Source organism: Mixophyes fleayi, chromosome 1 (assembly GCF_038048845.1).
Source record: "Mixophyes fleayi isolate aMixFle1 chromosome 1, aMixFle1.hap1, whole genome shotgun sequence".
In the NCBI taxonomy this organism is placed as follows: domain Eukaryota; kingdom Metazoa; phylum Chordata; class Amphibia; order Anura; family Limnodynastidae; genus Mixophyes; species Mixophyes fleayi.
The window spans coordinates 38,797,995-38,821,135 of NC_134402.1; the positions used below are offsets into that span (position 1 = coordinate 38,797,995).

At 38.8% G+C, this 23,141-nt stretch overlaps 1 protein-coding gene across 2 annotated transcripts; it reads right to left on the minus strand.

The window, feature by feature from the left end:
- Nucleotides 1-1,017: 1,017 nt before the first annotated feature.
- On the minus strand, nucleotides 1,018-18,587 carry LOC142104243 (uncharacterized). 2 transcript variants are annotated; one of them, XM_075188813.1, is made up of 6 exons: nucleotides 18,135-18,587; nucleotides 14,238-14,633; nucleotides 6,120-6,185; nucleotides 5,526-5,630; nucleotides 4,049-4,161; nucleotides 1,018-1,504 (listed from the first exon to the last, which is right to left on the minus strand). In XM_075188813.1, exons 1-6 carry the CDS (start codon nucleotides 18,184-18,186, stop codon nucleotides 1,373-1,375), a joined length of 864 nt encoding a protein of 287 aa, XP_075044914.1. In that variant the 5' UTR covers nucleotides 18,187-18,587; the 3' UTR covers nucleotides 1,018-1,372. The 2 variants fall into 2 exon arrangements, with proteins under 2 accessions (XP_075044914.1, XP_075044922.1); XM_075188821.1 differs by lacking the exon at nucleotides 6,120-6,185.
- Nucleotides 18,588-23,141: the final 4,554 nt, after the last annotated feature.

The window sequence follows — 23,141 nt, forward strand, 5'->3', positions numbered from 1 at the left end:
AGCTAATGGAAATGGGGGTAGTTGAAAAGCCAGCCAGCTCTCACTTTACCACATGTCCCTTTATCAATTTCAACTTTTTCCCTTTTTCCTTTAAAAATTCTGTATGGTGGAGCCTCATTAATGTATAAATGAGACCGTGGACATATGCACTTATCACCAGTTGAGATTTTTTTAAATGTCTTGTCCCACAAAACTGTCAGCATTGTATTTTTGCATATGGGTACAATACAAGGGCATAAGTTTGTCTGCCCTGCTTTGAGTTGGGAATGCCTTGATCTGTACAGCTCCTGCTCTTACCCATATAAACACACAGCGTCACAAAATGGCATTTGGACCGCAAACCCACAATTGTTCAGGTTCACAAGTGACATTTAATATTTGACTAAATGCATATTTAGAACATGACTATACCTGCAGACAGAGTGTTTTGTTCTGTTTGGGTTTCATCAGTGTAGGGTAGGGTTCATGATGGATGCCTAACTTTAAAAGCATAGTACATGCCAAGAAAAAGCTACCCTGAACTGTGCATTCCTTATTGAATTAGGGGCTGAGATTTAATCCTCTCCCCTCTCTCAATTCACTGCAATGTACAATAGTAATCTGCTGTGTGTGGTGCAAGCACTGGTTGGTATGACCCCACTCCCTGCAAGGAGGATATCTTCTTTAAAGGGAAATTTTGGTACCAGTGGTACCTACATTTTTAAAACATGTATGGTTGGTCCTTTGCCAGTATTTTACCGACCAGAGTAACAAATTTAACAGCAGTATAACAGAGATAGGAATGGTATATTTTTCCAGAAAGGCTGATGACTCTAGCTACAATTTTAGAGTACTGGCAATATTGTAAGTAATAAATCATATGGAGGAACAGAGTTCCATTCTGCAGATTAACAGGAAGAAAGTGGGTCCCAATAATGTCATTCTCGATCATTTGTAAACATAAAATAGTCTGCAGAATATATAATAATACACATAACTCAATAGGAATAACACAATGCCATGTAGATCTCTCACTTGTAAACAAATATGATATATTATCACTGGTCAACATGACCTGCCAAGTAGGAACAATGAGACTTTATGTGGTCCAACTCAGACATGTTTAATATATTCAGTTCTTCATAGAAAAGGGTCAATTTCTCCATTGTAGATTCACTGGTGTTTCCAAGGCTATTTCCATGGTCTGTAATACATGGTTTTGATGGTAACAAGCATAATGTACAGTCAAGACCCGTTGCATGTTAAGGCATCACCTCCTTATTGTCCAGCACAGGGAGAATTCTTGACAACTGACGCTCAACTATCATTGAAAGCCACTCAACATATCCAGTTATCCATGCGCTCAATTGAATATGAAAAGTCTGTTCAGTCCTCACATAGAAGAGGGACAAGTCTCCTCCGCAGTCTGGTTCCCGGCCAAGTTGTCCGTAGAACAGGCAGCAGCATTGTCTTCTGGATTCTTCATTGCAAAATAGTCAACTGACTCGTAAACTATGGAGACTGCCTAAAATTCCAAAACACAAACAAATAATGAGTATCAATCATCATCATCACCATTTATTTATATAGCGCCACTGATTCTGCAGCGCTGTATAGAGAACTCACTCACATCAGTCCCTGTTTACAGTCTAAATTATATATATAGTTCTTTATTTTGAATGGTCTGTCGAGAATACGGAACACAGAACAATGGAACTGTGACATAAACATAGAAGAACACGTGGAGAAGCAAAAATGCTACAGCACCTCCAGGTCAAATATATAAACAGACCTTGTTTAATTTTTTATTGGTTAACATTAACATTATTATTAACTTTTAGTTATATTGCGCCAGCATATTCCATCATGCTTAAAATTGATTAAAATGCAAACTTAGATGCTAAGGTCCTAGTTTACAAATGTAGCTCTGTAAGCGTTTTGACTCACTGCAGCCAGCCCCACTGAAAATCACAGGAGCGTCAGGAGAGGTAAGTGCTATATACACACTAAATAAATAAACATTAAAAAATAAAAATAATAACAATTATAAATAAAGAATAAATACAATACTGTGCAAAAGTTTTAGGCAGGTGTGTAAAAATGCTGCAAAGTAAGAATGCTTTAAAAAATAGAAGTGTTAATAGTTTATTTTTATTAATTAACAAAATGCAAAGTGAATGAACAGAAAAGAAATCTAAATCAAATCAATATTTGGGGTGACCACACTTTGCCTTCAAAGTAGCATCAATTCATCTAGGTACACTTGCACAAGTCAGGGATTTTGTAGGATTATAGTCAGGTGTATGATTAAACAATCATACCAAACAGGTGATAATAATCATTATTTATATTTACATATGCAGGTTGAAACACGGTCATTAACTGAAACAGAACAGTTGTGTAGAAGGCTTAAAACTGGGTGAGGAACAGCCAAACTACAAAGGTGAGGTTTCATGTCACAGGCCATACACCATGGCAAGACTGAGCACAGCAACACACAAGGTAATTATACTCATCAGCAAGGTCTCTCCCAGGCAAAGATTTCAAAGCTGTAACAGAAGGCAGTTTGTTCACCGAAGGGCTGGAGAGCAGTACAATAATAAGTGTCTGTAGGCAAGGCAACAGTGAAGCATGGTGGAGGTTCCTTGTAAGTTTGGGGGTGCATTATAGAAAATGGAGTTGGGGATTTGGTCAGGATTAAGGGTGTCCTCAATCTTGAGAAATACAGGCAGGTTCTTATCCATCATGCATTTGATTGGCTCCAACTTATTCTGCAGCAGAACAATGACCCCAAACATACAGCCAATGTCATTAAGAACTATCTTCATTGTAAAGAAGAACAAGGAATCCTGGCAGTGATTATATGGCCCCCACAGAGCCCTGACCTCAACATCATAGAGGTCTGTCTGGGATTACATGAAGGGACAGAAGGATTTGAGCAAGCACTACATCCACAAAAGATCTGTGGTTAGTTCTCCAAGATGTTTAGAACATCTCCCCTGCAGAGTTCCTTCAAAAACTGTGTGTAGGTGTCCCTAGAAGAATTGATGCTCTTTTGAAGGCAAAGGGTGGTCACACCAAACATTGATTTGATTTAGATTTCTCTTCTGCTCATTGACTTTGTATTTTGTTCATTGATAAAAATAAACTATTAACACATCTATTTTTGAAAGCATTCTAATTTTGTGTCATTTTATCTACACCTGCCTAAAACTATTGCACACTACTGGGTGTGTGTGTGTGTGTGTGTGTGTGTGTGTGTGTGTGTGTGTGTGTGTGTGTGTGTGTGTGTGTGTGTGTGTATATATATATATATATATATATATATATATATATATAATGTTGCTAATTACATCCACTCATGCATTCACATGACAGATTCTGACATAATTGCCATTGTAATTACATTCGTTATGCAGCCAAGCACAAGCTATTGTTCTTTTTATCATGCATTGTATACAAAGGTAGGCTAAGGTGCCATCCAGGTGGGCGCCTCAAACTACTGATATACAGTATGTTCCAAATGGAATGAGATGTAAAATACTGCTGTCTAGGGATCTATGACCGCTGTGCGGTTCTCATGCCTGAGCAGTGATGAAATATGCAGCACATGGCCATGAGAAAACAAAGAGGAAACACTTTTTGATTAGTCACTTCCATGACAAATATTTCTTGCTCTCCATGCTTGAGCAGCTTCCACTTTTGTATTTCTCCATGTTCCTTGTATGCATGGGATGGAATAGGGTTTAATAGATCCCTAACTGGCGGCACTTCACACGTGATGCTTACTGTCAGGAAGTTAGCTGTGTACGGAGAATAGATACTGAACTGACCAATGGATGACACTATATCCACTGGTTATTCTATAGTGACTGAACCATAACAGCCATGTTTAGTGGGAATATATTATAAGAAATTTTTTGTTTTTATGCACCAAAAATGATTAGCGACAAATATGAGATTGGATAACACATCCAGTTTATGAAACACTAGGATTTGTTTATATGTCTTGATGAGTACATGAAAATGTGTCGGGAAAAACCATTGGAAACTGTGAAGTGGCAATTACCCATCTGACGGAATGTGTAGAAGAAGTGCTGTCCTCTTCCACTATATCGTTATCTGCATTCACTTGATTAAGTTCCACGGCTTCTTGCTCTTTCTTCTGTAAGATTTTCTTATCTTGGAAAATAAAAATCACAACACTTAATAGCAGAGTACTGATAACATTAGCTTATTCGGACCTACATTTAAATAGAAGACAACTGCTACAAATTCCATACCATGCACACTGGCAAACGTTAAGAATCATTTAAAAGAAGGTGTTTAAATCGATGCTGACTACCCTGACAAGACATACCATGACATCTTGACTCCAAACGCCTTCTTCCCGACGAGTATCGATGACGACTGTTCTGCAAAGCGACTTGAACCAATCCCGATGAAGGAAGCCGCTGACGCCACTTCACGACGTCACTGACAAAGGCGACTGTATTATCGCTGCTGTTAAGGGGGTATTGTAAGTATGCGCCCATGTACAATGTAGTTTACAAAGCCTTGTACATTGTACATGGGCACATACTTACATTACCCCCTTAACAGCAGCGATAATACAGTCGCCTTTGTCAGTGACGTCGTGAAGTGGCACCAGCGTCTTCCTTCATCGGGATTGGTTCAAGTCGCTTTGCAGAACAGTCGTCATCGATACTCGTCGGGAAGAAGGCGTTTGGAGTCAAGATGTCGGGGTAAACTGGTAGCTGAAGTAATGGAAAACTGAATGTCATTTATTATCAAAACATTCTGCGTGAACTAAACTTAAGGGTTGAGTGTCATAGGCTGGTGGAGGCTGCATTGTTTTATGTCTATTTGTAACAATACTGGTGGTATTATCTGAAGCCCAATGGCCGAGTAGATATCCAGCGAGTAGTCAGACGTTTGCCGGGTCGGTACACAAGCAGGTAGTTAGACGTTTGCCAGATCAGTACACAGCAGGTAGTCATGAATGGAAGGAAGTGTAGCAAGAAGTAGGAGCTGAGCAGGCAGAATACTCAAGCACATGTCTGAACCAGGACGTGTCATTTATAGGCCAAAACAGGAAACAGGATCCAAGATGGTTTCTCATTGATGCCAAACTGGTCATCCTGGATAAGGGCAAATCTAAGGGCAAGTTTGCAAATACAGAGACCTCTAGTGGTCGGAGGTGCAAATATCAAAGTAATTCCTTACACTGTTTGACACAGTATTTCTGTAATACTGCAAAATCACCCAAAATATGACCAAATAGTTGAACTAACTAAAGAGTTGAAGATTGTGACATCACTGGCCACAAGCCACATGTGCCAGCAGCAGAAATATTTCCTAAATTGTCATTATAATGTCAAGTTTCCTCCATACATTTATTATAATCTTCTATAAGTAATTACTGTACTCACTGTGTGTGCCTTCAAAACTTGGGTAAATACATACAAATAAGCGATGATGTAATTTCCATAGCACCTCTTCGATTTAAATGTATCAGTTACAGGATAAATTTCATCTATACATACTTGTTGTTGTCCTTCTTTTGTAAAGAAAGTATCCAGCGAGGGCGGCAACAGGAAAGATGACGATGATGCCCAGTATAGCAAGGGGTGGAGATTTATTTGATTGATCTGAAAGTTGACACAGGGACATTACCAGGAGCATAGAAGTTATTTACGTTTCTGCATATTTCTAGTAAACACTTTTCGTACCCACTGAAGGTGACAGTCTGTAGTAGAGTTTGACCTGAGAATTACATCTTTACATAACTCCAGTAGCTGATACACATTACTGCTTAATCCCTGTTGTATTGTTGCTGCTACTCAGTGATAGTCTCTTAAACACAGTCATGATCACCAGTTGCCTCTTCCACAAGTCACTATCAGGAACACAAGGGGCAATGTAGATAGGGGTAATTTTGTAAATCCAAAGTCTGAAGCATTAAAACCCATACCTATGCATTTATTCATATTTAGGTATTTCATAAATATATGCAGCCCCATCTACATTCAAAATGTGATACAAAGAAAGAAAATTAGGAAACTGTACAAAAGTAATTTATTGTAGCATCACCTATCAACGTTTATGATGTTACACTATACATTTTATTGTTATTGTACCTAATGACTTCTTAGTGGTGGCAAGGGAATTAAACGGCTGGAGCGTGTTCTGTATACCAGTTGTCCCTATTTGTAAACAGAGAGGGGAGAGGAGCTGTTAGAGATACTCTAAATTGGGAAAACCAAAAATAAGTAGCAAGTAAGTAATTATTTTATATAAATGACCCTTAGGGGTAAATACATGTATGTAAATGTAGAAAAGTGAATAAAAAGTGAGGCATTGGCCATTGCAACCAATTGGATTCTATCTATCATATATTCAGTACATTGTAGAAAATGATAGCTAGTATCTGATTGGTTACTGAGTGCCACACCTCCACCTTTCCTTATTAGAAGGTTTGATAGATTTACAAGAGGATTTAAAAGAGGACTTGTCCCTAATAGGACAGCTGTTAGTTAACTAACACTGAAAAGAAACTCTTTCCATTAGCTACATTAGCCCAGGAGAGCATCTAACATGCAAATGAGCATGACTAAAATGCTAATCACCTTGCTTGGAAGATCTCTTCCTCTCCACAGCTATCCCCTGATGTACATCAACATTCTTAGTGCTCTAAACTAGTAAGGAGTTTTGTGGGTGCTGATTTTGAGCAGGGCGTTTAGTGGGGATAGTGGTGGAAGATGGAGCGCTGCCCACTACAGAATAGCATACTGAGCATGCTTTCAAATGAACAGTGTTGACTAGAAAACTTAAACCACTGTCCCATGGTGACAGGTCCTCTCTATTGACTTTGTAAAGATTTATATATAATGCCTCTTAATATTAGCTGGACAGTCACAATTTTCATAGGTCCAAAGGGTGGGGGGGGGTGTCCTAGTAGGAAAAGGGTGCAATATGTGGGGATCAGACATGATTTGGGTGGATCGAAGCACGGCCCATTAGGAATTGCGAGATATGATAAATATATTTTTTGCTTTCAGTACCAGCCTGAGCTTCTTAACTCTGACCAGAGAACCAATTTACTTGTTACCATATCATCTGCATACCTTACTGGCATTGAATGCAACACAAAATGGAAGTTGCTCTATGAAATTCACAATACTCTTCTTTTGAGACACTTAAAAAGGTTGCCAAATCTGGGGTAAGAAAATCTGGCCAATGCTTTTAATAACAGTCACTGACCAGTGTGATAGGAAACAAGTTAATAGCAGTTAACAGCATACCTAGCATAAAACTGTTTGAATTGCAGTGACACATTTAAATGTCCCAGTGACTGGATCTACCAATAATATATTTATGCAAAAATGTCCATGTTGTCCATGTTGCCCGCAAAGGTGGAACTACCATGGTTGAGAGGGGTACAGCTGCTATGGGCCAACAGCTCCTTTCAAAATCACACGGTGCACCCTGTTCAACTAACGTAGTTCCAACTTTAAACAGTGCCATAGGAAGTTGGAGTGCACAAGGGGTGGGGGCAGGAGCTGCTCTGGGGCCCGGACGATGTGATGCTGGTCTCTTCTGAACATGCACAAGTGCCAGCATATGCACAGTGAAACCCTGCTTGGGTTTTCCATTGAAAGTCCAAGCTGAGCTTCACTGCAAAGAGCAGAGCAGGGAATACCTGGATCTGCATTGTCCCCTAGAAATTGTTTTACTATGTGGGCTGATAATTACGTTGTTACGAGCCAACCTGGTGTTGGCTCATCTTCTTCCGCTACTGAGCATCCAGGCTAATGGTCTGACAGCCGGGACGTCACTTACGCTCCCTTGTCCCGGCTCTCTCCACAGCAACAGCTGGGACACTCTGTAGCTCCCTGCTGCGCCTAGCAAATTTTACAGCTTGGCTTAATCTTCTGGATATTCTTGTTCGCTGCCAGACCTGACCCTTTGGCCTGTCTTTGACTATTCTGTCTGCTTCGGACCCTAGACCTATTGGACCACTTCTGGACATTCTACTGCCTCCTGGTTACACCTCCTCCCTTCCCGCACTACGCTCCCTAAACATTAGCACGTACTACTTAAGAGTTAAGACCTGGTGGCATCTGAGTTCCTGTGAGCAAATCAAGCTCTATGGGAAAGGTGACTGCTCTAGATGAAGACCTCTTTTGTCTGTTCTAGGAGTTTGTTTGGGACGCTAGCCATAACATACGTGGTACTCCCCTGGTTCCTTCCCAATGGAGACAAGACTAAGACGAGCAAATTCCGAATGAATCCCCAAGCAGAAACAGTCTGTTACTTTATGTGACTGACACTTCTGTAGAAACTAGTTGAGATGACTGATTATAAATACACCCTCTGACAAGAGGTGTCGATATGAAAATGATGCCTCTGCAATGCTGTGGTAGTCACTTTTCCTATGATCACAATTCCGACACTTAGTATAGCAACATAAATATTCCGATTAGTACATGGGCGACTAGAAATAAATACACACTTACCATAAAATAGACGAGCAACATATCCGACACTCCTCATATAAATTCTGAAAATGGCGGCAGTGGGTATGGACGTCACTTAAAATAGCGACTGTCGAAATGGCGGGATCTGCCGCCTGTATAATCTAATCTAAGGGTTAGGTTTAGGGTTAGGGAAAGGGTTAGCATTAGGGTTAGGCGACGGGACCCGGCATTGCCACTTTAAAGCCATCAATCTCAGGTTGCCATTTTAAGTAATGTCAATACCCACTGCCGCTATTTTCTGTATTCGGAATTTATATGAAGATAGTCGGATATGTTGCCCGTCTGCTTTAAGGTGAGTTTCTATTTATTTCTTGTTGCCCGTATACTAATCGGAACTTTTATGTCGGTATACTAAGTGTATCTATTGTGGTCATAGGAAAAATGTACATCTTGCAGGCTACAAACAATGTAATTATTTATATGAGATGATTAATATGAAATCATTTCTGTGGTTTTTTTTCTTTTGTTTTTATTTATTGTTTTAAGAATTTTCCTTGTATGTTCTCGTTGTGCTATTTGCTTTACGGTTACTGAAGTTTGAATTTTCAAAATGAAAGTTACCCAGTTACAGACTTGCCTTACGTTCTTTGTTGAACTTTGAAAGTTAATGTTTGTTATTGCTAATAATTGTTCTATTGCTCATTTGTTTACCTTGTGACTCATTGCTATAGGCGAGCAGCTTCCATTAATCTATTGTTGGCTGATGCAATGAATTATTCACCTTGTTCACATATCTACAGGTGAAGTTTGATTTGGTTTATTTCCAGGATAAGGGTTCTGGTATTTATTTATTCTGTAGCTACTCATAATTCACTTGTACATGATGATGGAAGGCCTCTGATTGAAAATGTGATGCTCAAGTGTCAACAGAGAAGTATTTTTAAGCTGCTCAAGAGTTTAGATGAGGTCATAAGGAGATACACAAAAGTCAAAGCGGCAGAAAACATATGGAAAATGTGGTAACAAATGATAGAAGTTTTCCAAACAAAGTGGTTGAACTAGCATTAATAATGTTGTTAGAGAATTATAATATAGTTGATGAGTATATGATAAAACCCTATCCGGCCAGAAGACATCTGTGTGACAATATAGAGTCATTGTGGGTAGATGATGAGATAAAGATACCAGTAAATTGCTGATTGGGGTTTGTTAAAACCCAACTTGTATAAATTGTTGTATTGATATTGTACTGAAATGGAATCACAACAAATTGAAGAGCCATCACCCAAAGGGACGCACATTACTCTTAATTTCAAAACAACTTTGGCACCCCTACATCACTCCCAAAATGTACCCACATGCGGTCCTGCTCCAAAATTCCACCACATACCACTTAGATCTGGCATTTGCTCCAAAATAACCCCACATATTCTTAGACCCTCACTTGTCACAGAATGCCCATTTTTATTCTGAAACTCACTGCATGTCACTCAGAGCTCCTCAAATGCCCTTTATGCATCTCAAACCTCTCCCCATGACCCTCACAGGCCACTCAGACCTCCCCACATGTCCCTCACATGAACAAAGAGGCATGGTGCATAAAAGTCACCAACCATCTGCTGATTCCATAGAAGAAGAGTTCCGAACTTCCACTGGCATTAATGTAAGCACAAAAAATCTGTGTGACAGGAGCTTAATGGAAGGGGTTTCCATGGCCGAGCAGCTGCACTTAAGCCCCACATCACCAAGACCAATGCCAAGTGTCGGACGGTGAAAAGCACATCGACACTGGACTGTGAAGAAGAGGAGACGTGTTCTGTGGAATGACGAATCATGCTTCTCTGTTTGGCAGTAAGATGGGTGATTCTGGGTTTGGCGGATGCTATGCTATGCTTACAACTTTATGGAAACAGTTTTCTATTCCAACATGACTGTGCCTCAGTGCACAAAGCAAGGACTACAAAGACATGGTTGGATGAGTTTGGTGTGGAAGAACTTGACTGGCCGGCACAGAGCCCTGACCTCACCCCCATCGAACACCTTTGGGATGAACTGGAACGGAGGTTGCGAGCCAGGCCTTCTCGTCCAACATCAGTGCCTGACCTCATAAATGCTCTACAGAATGAATGGGAGCAAATTCCCACAGAAATACTCCAACATCTTGTGGAAAGCCTTCCAAGAAGAGTGGAAACTGTTATTGCTGCAAAAGGGGGACCAACTCCATATTAAAGTATATGCATTTGAATACAATGTTATTACAGTCCCTGTTGGTGTAATGGTCAAGCGTCCAAATACATTTGTCCATATAGTCTATATATGTCCATTACTTGACACTCGAAAAAATTAAAACGATCTGACCCTATTGCTCAAATCCAGTAAGGGAAAATTGTCGTGCTGCATATAGATCCAGTATAGGACTCAAGGATTACAAGAACAATAAAATAAAAAAATTCAATTTTATTCCGTGAATTGCAGCATTTCAGTTAGTTTATAACTTTTTCAGCGATAACATGAAGGTAGAACAGAAACAAGCAGTATATAAAGACCCATTGATTTTTTACCCAGGTGAAGAAATTAGCGGAGAGTACCCACCATGCTAAACAGATCACGTCACAGCGCCTGTAGTAGGGCGGGTTCACACTCTCTTTCTCACCCTCTCCCTACATATATATATATATATATATATATATATATATATATATATATATATATATATATATATATAAATATAAACAAAATCATTTAATTCATCCCCCAAACTAACAAAATTCATTTCAATGGGTGCAGAAAGCCCATTGAATTTCATTACCCATAGAAATTAATCAGAACGGCTCAAGCAAGTTAAATGCTGACATCTTGTGATCGGTTGAGCAGGTATTGATCTCTTGTTTTCAATGGGGCTGGCAGCAAAACATGGAAATACTACTACGCAACTTTTTCAGTTTGTCCATACAGGGCATGCTGGCGCTTGTAGTTCCACAGAAGCATTTAATCTTTTTCTGACTTTGTAAAAAAATATATATTTATTTATTCATTTACTGAATGGAGCAGTTTCCCATTCATTTCCTTATGGCAATGCATTGCTATGGGTTTGCTGCATCTATTAAAATGCATTGTCAATTAAAATAAATAAGGCATCTCAGCACCCAGTTGCACCACTGCATCCTCGGCAAAATACATGTTGAGCAGGTACTTGAATTAACAGGTGGGAGCAGTTTCGTCATGATACCTCTCTGCTGGGAGCAGACCGGCTCTCTGACCTACTCACAAGAAGCACTAGAGGGTAGAACAGGTCCAAACAGGGAAATTCAAATAACTGAGGCTCCTGCATAAGAAGCAGCACAGTGGCTAAGTGGTTAGCACTTCTTACAGCACTGGGGACATGAGTTCGATTCCCAACCATGGCCTTTTCTGTGAGGAGCTTGTATGTTCTCCCTGTGTTTGCGTGGGTTTCCTCCGGGTGCTCCGGTTTCCTCCCACACTCCAAATAACCATACTGGTTGGTTAATTGGCTGCTAACAAATTGACCCTAGTCTGTGTGTGTGTGTGTGTGTGTGTTAGGGAATTTAGACTGTAAGCCCCAATGGGACAGGGACTGATGTGAGTGAGTTCTCTGTACAGCGCTGCGGAATTAGTGGCGCTATATAAATAGATGATGATGATGATAATAAGCAGCTTTGGAAGATCTTGGAAACTAAGCAGGACTTACTCACCTGTAAACCCAGGAAAACCCATCTGATGAAGTGCCATATGGATTCAGGGGTCAATCACCCCATAAATCACCCACCTGCCAGGTGAGGTGTGTAGAACTATAGGGAAAGAAGTAGAGCAGATGTAGTGTTGGTTCCCCAAAAGTGCTGATTACACGGTTCTGTTTTGTACTACAGGTGACTGTTACCAACGCCTACTCCATGTTCCAGCTGGACAAGCTGTTAGACTAACCACCTAGGTCCACCTTGGAAGTAAGCAAGAGGTATTAAAAGATACAGTTGACCAAGTAAGCACAAGAAAGGTGGTCATTCATAACTGCATTTGTGCTTCACGAGTTCACCATAATGCCGTTTGCAATAAAGAATACACTGGCCATTTATCAATAGATAGTAAATCATATCCTGGCACGGTATTGGAACCCCTTCTATCCCCTATATCCTGTAGCAAATTCAGGACACTGGACTTATCATAAGGCCTGACAAGATAATAGGTGTGCCCAGACCCAGCCAAGGTAGGGGTCATCGTAAAGTGGCCCCTGTCTCATTATGCTAATTCAGACTAGACCCTGACAGTAGTACCCCAAGTACCCTTTTAAGGGACATTGGGGTAATATGGTAAATTTGAACCTCAATGCAACACCATGCCCCAACCCCTAACTGACATGACAGGGGAAAAGTACCACAGTAACCTGACTGGGCTGAGACACCATGCCATATCAGCACACAGTAACATGACTGGGCTGAGACACCATGCCATATCAGCACACAGTAACATGACTGGGCTGAGACACCATGCCATATCAGCACACAGTAACATGACTGGGCTGAGACACCATGCCATATCAGCACACAGTAACATGACTGGGCTGAAACACCATGCCATATCAGGACACAGCTCCTGTAAAGAACAGCACCTTAGGAATATGTTGTTTTAGTCCATTTCATCAAAAGTTTGTTCCCACCACAGCTTTTCGTTGTGTACCAACCTGTTCACCCATCCCCTGTTGCAGTGTTTATATGTTACTCTCCATAGGTTTTCAACAGTATAGTGGGGCTCATGTACAACATCCACCAAGGGGTTAAACATACCTGATCAAACATGCATATAGCCACATTATCTTATCCTGGGAATTGTCCCTGCATTAGATTATTTATTTTCCCCAGGTCTCCATACCAGCTACAGTGTAGCCTTCCCACTGATCTCTTCACCATGCCACTGCTGGCCAATGGCAGGACAATGGGTCCTCAACTGATCTGACTCACACTCAGGGGTATATTTACTAAACTGCGGGTTTGAAAAAGTGGAGATGTTGCCTATAGCAACCAATCAGATTCTAGTTATCATTTATTTATTACATTCTACAAAATGACAGCTAGAATCTGATTGGTTGTTATAGGCAACATTTCCACCTTTTAAAACCCATAGTCTAGTAAATATACCCCTTAGAGTGTAGAAATTTCTGGGGGTATAATAGACCATGTCTGAGGAGGTCTTAGAAAATTTGGGGTCAGAAAATGGCACGTAGTTGCTACCACCCTGATTCTATCTGATTCAGGTAGCCAGGGTGGGCATTTCAGAACATTTTAGTGCCTGGTGCTGCCTACTATTAGTAGCAGTGAGAAATTGGGCCTTGGCACAATCCTTTATCCAGCGTATCATCCAACTGTACATTCATAAGACACGCAATACTTCTAAGAACAAAAATATAATTAAAACCTCTCAAAATAACCTGCAGATGATAAAAAAAAGCATATTTAAGACTCCTGTGCAAATGAGCCTTAAGATTTGATATAATTTTGTTAGTAAACCATGAAAAGGAGGAAGAAGGAATAATCGGGGGTTCTGCTTGGAACAGACAGCGTGCTTTTCTATCTCTATATTGTTTATGCTTGTCTATGAGATGTGTAAATTCTCACAATAAGTTTGTGTTTGCTTGTAATATACAGTAAACCTGATTCTGATGCAATGCGTTAGCTTGAGAAAATATAAAAAAAGCCAATGTATTTTAACTACATTTATATTATTAAAGTGTTATGTGCATTTTAAAATACAGTAATGTTTTCTTACCGTCACCTCCAACATATTCCTGGATTTTTAATAATGTACCGTTTCCTGTTCCTTTATTTAACGTTGGTTTTTCAATAATAATCTCACAGATATACAGCCCATCATCTGTCTCTGTGACCGAGTCCATTGTCATCATTGCTGCATTATTAGTTATATTATAAATAGTATTATTTCTTCTTTCTGTAGGTGTATGCGTATTCTCAGTAGTCCATATAAGAGATGATAAAACAGTTTTATTTTCTAGCCCTGTCATGAACATATGATATCTTGTCCATTCCACTCTGATCTGTGTATCGTCCCCAATAGTCCAGTGACATGTCATTGTGGCAGGGTCCCCTTTATGTAGAGTTAACTCTTTTGGAGCCTGGGTAACATTGAGATTCGACAAAGCTACATCTGTGTATTAAGCATACGAACAATTATTGTTATTATAATACCATAGTTGGGACATAAATGCAAAGTTACAAATAAACAATGTAAAACTGACTGTAAGAATGATTGCTGAGTTACTTGTTCACAGTCCAAAATATTTGCCTACTGATGAAAGCGCAATGCACATACTAAGTTGTATTTACGATGGAGACAATTGTATAATTGCTTCGTAACTCTTCTCCAATAATTGTGGAAAAATGCGTCATTTACCAGGTGCGGTTTGCACCAAAGTTATCATAATTGTTTATAAATGTGTTGGGTTAAATTTACAAAACATCAATTTGTAAAATAATAAATCTGTCTAGTGTATAAAACGTGCAAGACTTTACTTTTGCCAAAAGTTTTCATATAAAATATACATTTAAGGTCAGGTGCAATAAAAAGGGTGCTTACAGTGCAAATGGCGCTATTTATCGGGTAAGCGTATGAACTAGAGAGTCAAAATTGCTGCAACTGTTGAGGCTGCTAAATATGTCCCTTAATGGGAGGAGCTAATGGTTTAAGTGTCCCATACTGAATGTGAGCTAGTTGTTAGAAAATCTTTTCTGCATGTGTACACAATATGAAGCGCATTCTAACTTAGAATGTGCTTCATATAGTGTCCACATGCAGACAATATTTCAGACAACAAATACACATTAATGTGTAATATGTCGCATTTTCGGTGCAGTCTGCACTTAGTTAGTCACACATTTTTCCACAATTGTTGGAGAAGTGTTATGAAAGATTTATTCCATTTTCTCAGTAGTAACTCCAACTTAATAGGTGCATTGCACTTTCCTCACAAGGCAAATACCGCAAAGGAGGAGAGAGGGTATTTAGCTATGTTCCACAAGGTGGTCAGACGGATGCATTCACACAAAAAGTTCAATGCACTAACTGCATTTGCTCTGGATACAAAATTATCCATATTGGACCTCATTTAGAGTCGGACGCAAAGTCCGTTTTAGGCGCATCCTACAAAAAAACACTATCATGCATGTGCAGAAAGCACCAAATCCGCCTGCATCTTGGACACTTGCGCCTAAAACAGACTTTACGTCCGACTTTAAATGAGGTCCATTATGTGCATGAAAGTCACTAAATGTTAGCAAAGACATGGGAGAAAATGTCAAATCTTCAATTTGCAAACATTAATCATTGGTAATTTTTGCAAAATTACAATGGTAATTTGGATCTGGCCAAAACAATGAGGTCCAAAAAAAACAGAGACTTTATGATGTTACTATATGTGCAGTATATGCACCAAGTATATAAACTAGAGATAGAGGGGGGCAAAAACATCATCTAAATCATTGTAAAACACAGAAATACAAGGTAATTCTTTGCCCCAACTCACTAATCTATGAAGGAGCTTTTTTTTTTTTTTTACAATTTACATTGATATAAAAATGGCAAATTCACTAGTTTAAAAATTGCTGAACTCTTCCCATTCATTAAGATCAATGGTGTTTCCACCCCATTGACATGAGTGGATACATTGAAATTAACGAAAAGCCAAACAGGCCAGTTATAGAATAATCTCCCATTTGCATACTCTTCTGGAATTGTCAGGTAAACTCCACACTACTAGGGATGCGGAAGCAATTAAGTGGTTAATCCACCCATTAAGACTTTGATTAAGCTAAACAATGAAAGTTCATTTTATTTATATATATATATATATATATATATATATATATATATATATATATATATATATATTGATATTAATACGATCTTGGAAACATACCTCTTGTTTACATTTATTTTAATTATTGCTATTAAACCTAGTCCTTATTAACTGCAACAATTTGCCTTGATTTTTCCTTGCCTATCTCATTGACAATTTTAGCCTATAGAGTACATAAAAAAAGCACCAAAAATCCAGGATATGTTATCTTGATACAGAATCCTGATTACAGTATTTTCCATTTTAAAAAAACAATATAATTTCTCTGTGATTTTTAGGGATTGTTTACACATATTTTTTTCAATAAACATATCAAAACTTCACAATAGCATACCTATTATTTTTCCAAATATTTTAAAAAAAAATTATTAGCCATAATATTTGTGTGGGCACCTGGTGTAGATGTCTCCTAATGGTTTAAGCTTAAAATATATTTATATTATAAGCCAAATACCATTATAAAGTTATAAGGCCACGTGTGTTTTCGTGGAGAGCACAAAACTGAGAGGTGCCTATTAATATATTTATGTACAATAGGACTATATAAATAATAATAATAAAAACTATATTTTAATAAAAAATATATTTTTTACATGTGTTACTTGTGTATATAAGAATATAAAGTGTAAATACTAATAGAGATATAGGTAGAGAAGCCAGCGCTCCTGATCAACATGCGATGTGGATCTATCTATTGGGACAGACAATAAGTCCGATCAGACAATGACCACATCTCACCATGTATGCAGTCTTTGCCCGACCACCCAGATTGTGCCCAGTTGGACCTGACTGTTCGGCCCGGGCTTTAAACAGCCACCACTTTCAGACTTCTCCACACACCTATACGGCCATAACTGACAAATCTGATCATGAATGGCTGCGTTATCTGATATATAGTCATGTATAAGATTAAGGCTTGCAGCTCACTCTAAGCCAGTCATTCAGCCTGATCTCTGAATGATCCGATGTTTGAGCAATCTGGACACACCTCACATGCCCAGAAATAACTGTACACATCGGGTGTCATTTAAATTATTCAGAACAATCGCACAACACTGTAATGAAAGACCAGTTTTGTTGAAAGATAATTGTTATCTCTTATATTGATGCGTGTGCAAGTCATGTGTGTTTGTATGTAAACAATACTGGGAAATACAGACAGACAGAGAGGTAAGGGGACCCTGCTCGCAAGTTTACAATCTATGGGATTATTATTGAGAATTTCCTGCTATAGTCCCTGAAAAACATTACCAGAACCATTTAATAAGTAAGGGAATGTACAGAGAAGTGTGGGCAACGACGGTGGTAATTCCTAAATGTATTTTAGTATATTTAAGGCAGTGTTTCAGATTTTTGAAAAAAAAAACCTTAACTGGAAAACCTCAGTCTTAAGTATTAAAAAAATCCCACCCCTGTATTTAAAGATTTTATGAATCTAGAAATTAAATATATGATTACTTGTTACCTTACTGTTCCAGCAATCTGACTTTTCTAACTACTTTAGTATGTTTTTCATTTCATGTTAAAAATATATATAAATGCAAAAGTTGATGTTCTGTACATCACATTTAATATCCAGGACATTAAAATGGAAGGTAAATAAAATCAGCAATACTTGTATTACGCCAATACAATAGCAACATACAACTCTATGTTGTTAAGAAGAATGTAGGAAAAGAATCTCAAGTAACAATAAAAACATTGTTCATCTGATCAGTGCAAATACTCAGGACAGTAAAAGGATAAAAGAGGAAATACAATGAAAGAGAAAGAATAAATGAATTGGAACTTACCCTCATAGTATATATGAAGTAATAACAGAAAGAGATATGGTTTTCTTGACATTATTACAAGACTGTCATAGTGGGTCTAAGTGCATGCTGAGAATGCAGGAAACATGTGAGAGAAGATATACTACACTCTGTCACCCTCCTGACACTTCCTCTTCTTCATCATCACAAAAAAAGTTTAGAGCATTTGGATTTTATGACTCAGTGTTCTTTTCTTCTTTCTTGCTTTACATCCAAGACTGAGGTCATGGAATCAGTCCGTAGGTGCCCTGATAAGATATTTTTAACTGTCTACTGTGCTAAAATAATAAGCTAAACAGGCCCATTGTCTCTTAAAGTAGAAAAGGCACATAGGAAACACAAATGTAAAGTCAGGCACTACATAGTAACCACTATTGGTAAAATGAAAGATCAATAGATGAAAAAACCTCTGTTCACTCCGACAAACACCAAACTGGAACGCTGCTCCTAAAAATGACTTCTGCTGGCCTTCACTACAAAAGATTGTGCAAAAAGAAAGGCAAAAGAACACTGTTAGAAGTGTCAGAAATCAAATTAAATTGAGGCACATATACAATCCACAGCAATCTATATTCAGTTTATTAGTAGAATGTAAAATTGCTAAAATATAGATAAAAAATATACTGTATAAAAGATCAGATATCATATATACAGAATACAGAAAATGTCATGCCGGGCCGTGCCCATATCCGCAGCAGGTCTCCAAAGTGAACAACCTCTGGCAGGTTAGAACAATGTAGATAAGGGAAGTTGGCAAGTCGGATCTGTAACTTTGGGAAAAGGATTGGCTCTAAGGGCTGGGTCGGTCGGACTGAGGAGCCAATGTGGCGAAGCTACTCTCTGTGGGATTATGACTGAACGCCTCTAAGCGTGATGATACCGCAATGCCGTCAAGCCACAGATGGCCTGGGATAGCCGAGGGAACCGGTGCATAAGCTTGCAAGCAGGGCCACCTTACCCCTCTGTATGTATTACCCAGTACTCTTTTATTTTGTTTGTTCCCAATTGTAAAGCGCTATGGAATTTGCTGGCGCTATATAAATAAATGTTGATGATGATATAGACACAAATGACACTGTTGGTCTGATATAGAGTGAGTACTACGCCAGTTTGTATAGCACATCTTGCATGAAATAGTTCTGCGCCTGTCCAGAAAAGAGGGCAGACCTATGCAGATTTGCGTGATTTTGGCACTACCGTCTTCTCACGTCTGAGGAGGCGGGGCAGGGGAGGGAAGGGGCCTTCTAACTAGCCTGAGAGCTGTAAGGGCATTTTCACCCAATTACATACAGATGCAGACCGGGAAAAAGACGCACACACGCCTGTTTTAGCTATATTATTTGTGGGTGGTTAGGGGCAGGAGCAAATAATGAATAATAATGATTATGGTTGCCAGCAATAGCGAGCTACTGCTGATTGGCTGTTTGCGAATTCTCCACTGATGGTGGTAGGTGACCTCTTCTTTGCACTGTATATATTATCCTATTTTGAGTGTGTTCAAGCAATTTCTTTTTTTCAGGAAAGCAAGATAGGGATTTGTTTCTCGTGTATCAGAGCGGTTTTTGAAGTTTTTGTTGATGCCTTGTAACGAATACCTATTTTTCAAGCAATACAAATGTTTATAAACATGGGCATAACAGTAAGTAAAGTATGCCTGGCATAAACTGAGCATATATATATTTCTGGTGCAGTCCTGCACATATCTTGCTATAGTTGCCGCTTTGCATATACTTGCAATTGCATCTTTTAATAAATGCAATTTGCACCTGTAACTTGGTGAGCACTTGCAGCCAACTCTGCTTCAGTACCTGTATTTTTAAGAGCAATGAACAATAACCATAGCAGCATATAGTATGGGTGCTCAACTAATCAATGTTTTCAGACATTTGTAGAATGCTTTTATAAAACAACATAGGAAACTTTGTTAAAAAATGAAGAAAGGGTTTAGGCCGAACAATCTTTCCATTGGGGAAAAAAATGTGGTCAAGCTCCTTATGGACGACAAGTGTATTATCATTAAATTCACCGAGGACTATGTTTTAGTGATTCAAAAGAGAAATGACTACACCAGAGGCTTAGACAGTGGAACACTTCAAAATTCTACTGTAAGTTGTCTCTTAATGCTACCAGTTTGTATCAGAAGGAACATAAAGCTTTATTGGATGTCACCCTGACCAAGGGTGCAGTATGTAGGCAAATTTTACAGTTTTTGCTTAACGCACATACGATCAAATCCACCTATTGATATTTGCCAAAACTTCACAAATCCATATCTAAACTGCCTGGGTGACCTATCATTTCTGGCGATGGTTTTTCACCACGTGACTAGCACAACACCGACAACAACTTGCCTGACTTGACAAAGGCGAAGGCTGTCAATGAGGAAAGAATGGTAAGGCTGAAGGTTTCAAATGACTACCTCCCAGAATCGTGAGGAATGAAGAAGCAGGCACACAGAAAGTCACGTGACTTTCTCGGACTATACTATTATTAGGGGTGTTGGGGAGTAATGCATATGTACTATATTTTATAGGAAGCATTCTAATTCCTACATCCGGCGCTTCCTTGCATTACTCCCCAATACCCCTAATAATACAATATCAAAACAAACACGCATATATGGGGCGCTAGTTATCCTATATCAATCGATCGAGATGCAACTGTCTAGACGGGATCTGGACCCGTCAATAATATAAAAACTACTGTAATATGATAAGATAGCGCAAAACTCAAATCGATATAAAATTTATTACAAATACATGTGTATCAACAATAGATATGATAGGCAATTGTTTCAGTAAATTCTGGTTAAATAGATAAAATATCAAAGGAGACTTAACAATCAAGAGACTAGATCATTGGCATAATCTCATTATAAATGTCATAGTAGAAATATATATATATTATTAAAACAGTATCACTTGAGACTTATACATTTCATTATTGCCTCTACACATGTATTTGTAATAAATTTTATATCGATTTGAGTTTTGCGCTATCTTATCATATTACAGTAACCCCTAATAATAGTATAGTCCCAGAAAGTCACGTGACTTTCTGTGTACTAGCTTCTTCATCCCTCGCGATTCTGAGAGGTAGTCATTTGAAACCTTTGGCCTTATTCATTCTTTCGTCATGGACAGTTACTGTGACGGGGACCACCATGGGTACTGAGTTTACTCCAAGCTTTGTTATCTTTTATAGGAGTCTATTTGATCCACAATATATATGGAATTGATTGTTAGGAGCAAATCTAGTGCTCTATGACAGCTATCTTGACAATTTTTTCCTTATTATTTTATTGGTCACCTTAATCACAATTATTTTCATTTAAAATTCATCAGTACATATCACAGTTCACACATCAAGCTTGTTACTCAGATCTGCCAGGCAATTCAGGTGTGGATTCCTCTTAATGCTGGTTAGAAGGCTGCTCTTTATAAGTTCTCATTTATCCTACACTCACGCCAGTCATAGCGTTACACGCTAGCTTCCTGGTTCCTGTATCTGACCCCTATTTGCTTCTAAACTTTGTGGAAGGACCTTTAGATTCCTCAGCATAAGATGTAATAATGATATGTGAAGGAGTTAAAAATGTTGTTAATGCCTTAAAAATACATTCAGCATAATCAGCAGAAAAACCAGGTCCAGGCTTAAACTATCTCAAGGACCCCGGATGAAGGCCTAGGACAAGGGAGAACGGATGGTGACATTGGGAGTACTGGTGCCAGCGTAAGCTGATCAGAACTATATAGCTTTGTCAGAAGATTTATATTTACTCAGGAAAATATCAATCATGTGCTTCTAACCAGATCAAATGCTTTTTCATGTATAAATGTAACCCACTAATAAACGAGCACAGCACAGTATCCAACTTGACATTGGCATGTCTGTATCTTGATTACTGATCTCCTAGTTAACCAGCATCTTATCTCACTGATATCTAAAGGGACTTGATAAAGGAGAGGTAAATTACCCCAACAACTTGCATCAAGCAGTTTCTGGCTCTGGATTCAGCAGTCTCCTGATTCCTGATACCTGGCTTTGCAAATTATTGTCTCCTGGGTCCTGATACCTGGCGTGGAAACTTGTCAACAGGTGTTTTGCTATATATTCATATAGCTCTACACGGTATCCTCAAGTATGGACTCTGGCAAATATCATTGTTCTTTCTACAGGGCATTCACAGAGAACCACAAAGACTGATATATACCTGCATTGCTACAAAGACTGTTATATTCCTGCATCATCATAAAGACAATGCTATATTCCTACATTGCCACAGAGACTGTTTCACAGACAAGTAGAAGTTTTAGGTTCTGTTAGAGAACAGAATTGTCCATAAAATCTTCTCCTGTCAGCATTTACTGAGGCTTCAATAATAGAGAGGACCTATTGAAACCGAAGAATAGATCAGAGGTAGATACACAAGACAGGTCTCTGTCATTTATTTCTAAATTTAGTTTGTGCTCCTATAAAATCAGTTTCTGACCAAAAAAAGTAGGTGGCCATGTTTAAGCATACTTGCCAACTTCATGTAGCTGGCATCCAGGAGATCCTGGGGAGGGGGTGTGATGGGAGGTGCCACTGTGAACTGTAGTATGTTGGACGCCCTGCCAGGACTTTATATGTTCAATTTTTAGAACTAAGGTGTAACATTTTGAAAAAAAATTGCATGGTCTATCCAGACATATCTTCAACCATCATAGAAGTATGTTCAGTCTGACTATTATGGGACTAGAGTATTTCCCTATCATATATATGGCCCCTCTCTACCTCCTAGTTCCTCATGCTCTTTGCAAGGTTTCCTTTGTTCTAGTTTTGTCTTGTAATGTAGTTGCTTTCTCTATGGTCTCTTTCTGTATTCATTTGAACTGTCTCTATTGTTTCTAATGCCCATTACTGTTTATATTGTGTTGATTGTACAGTGCTGTGGATTCTGTGGTGCCTTATAAATAAACTAAGATGATGATGACCAAGAGAAAAGGA

Bases quoted from the DNA above. Each gene is read 5' to 3' on its own strand.
- LOC142104243 (XM_075188813.1), bottom strand. From the start codon at position 18,186: ATGTCAAGAAAACCATATCTCTTTCTGTTATTACTTCATATATACTAT. The intron at 5,631-6,119 runs GTACAATAACAA...GTCAACTTTCAG, and splicing joins CACCACTAAGAAGTCATTAG to ATCAATCAAATAAATCTCCA. The intron at 1,505-4,048 runs GTAATTGCCACT...TTGGAATTTTAG, and splicing joins CTACACATTCCGTCAGATGG to GCAGTCTCCATAGTTTACGA.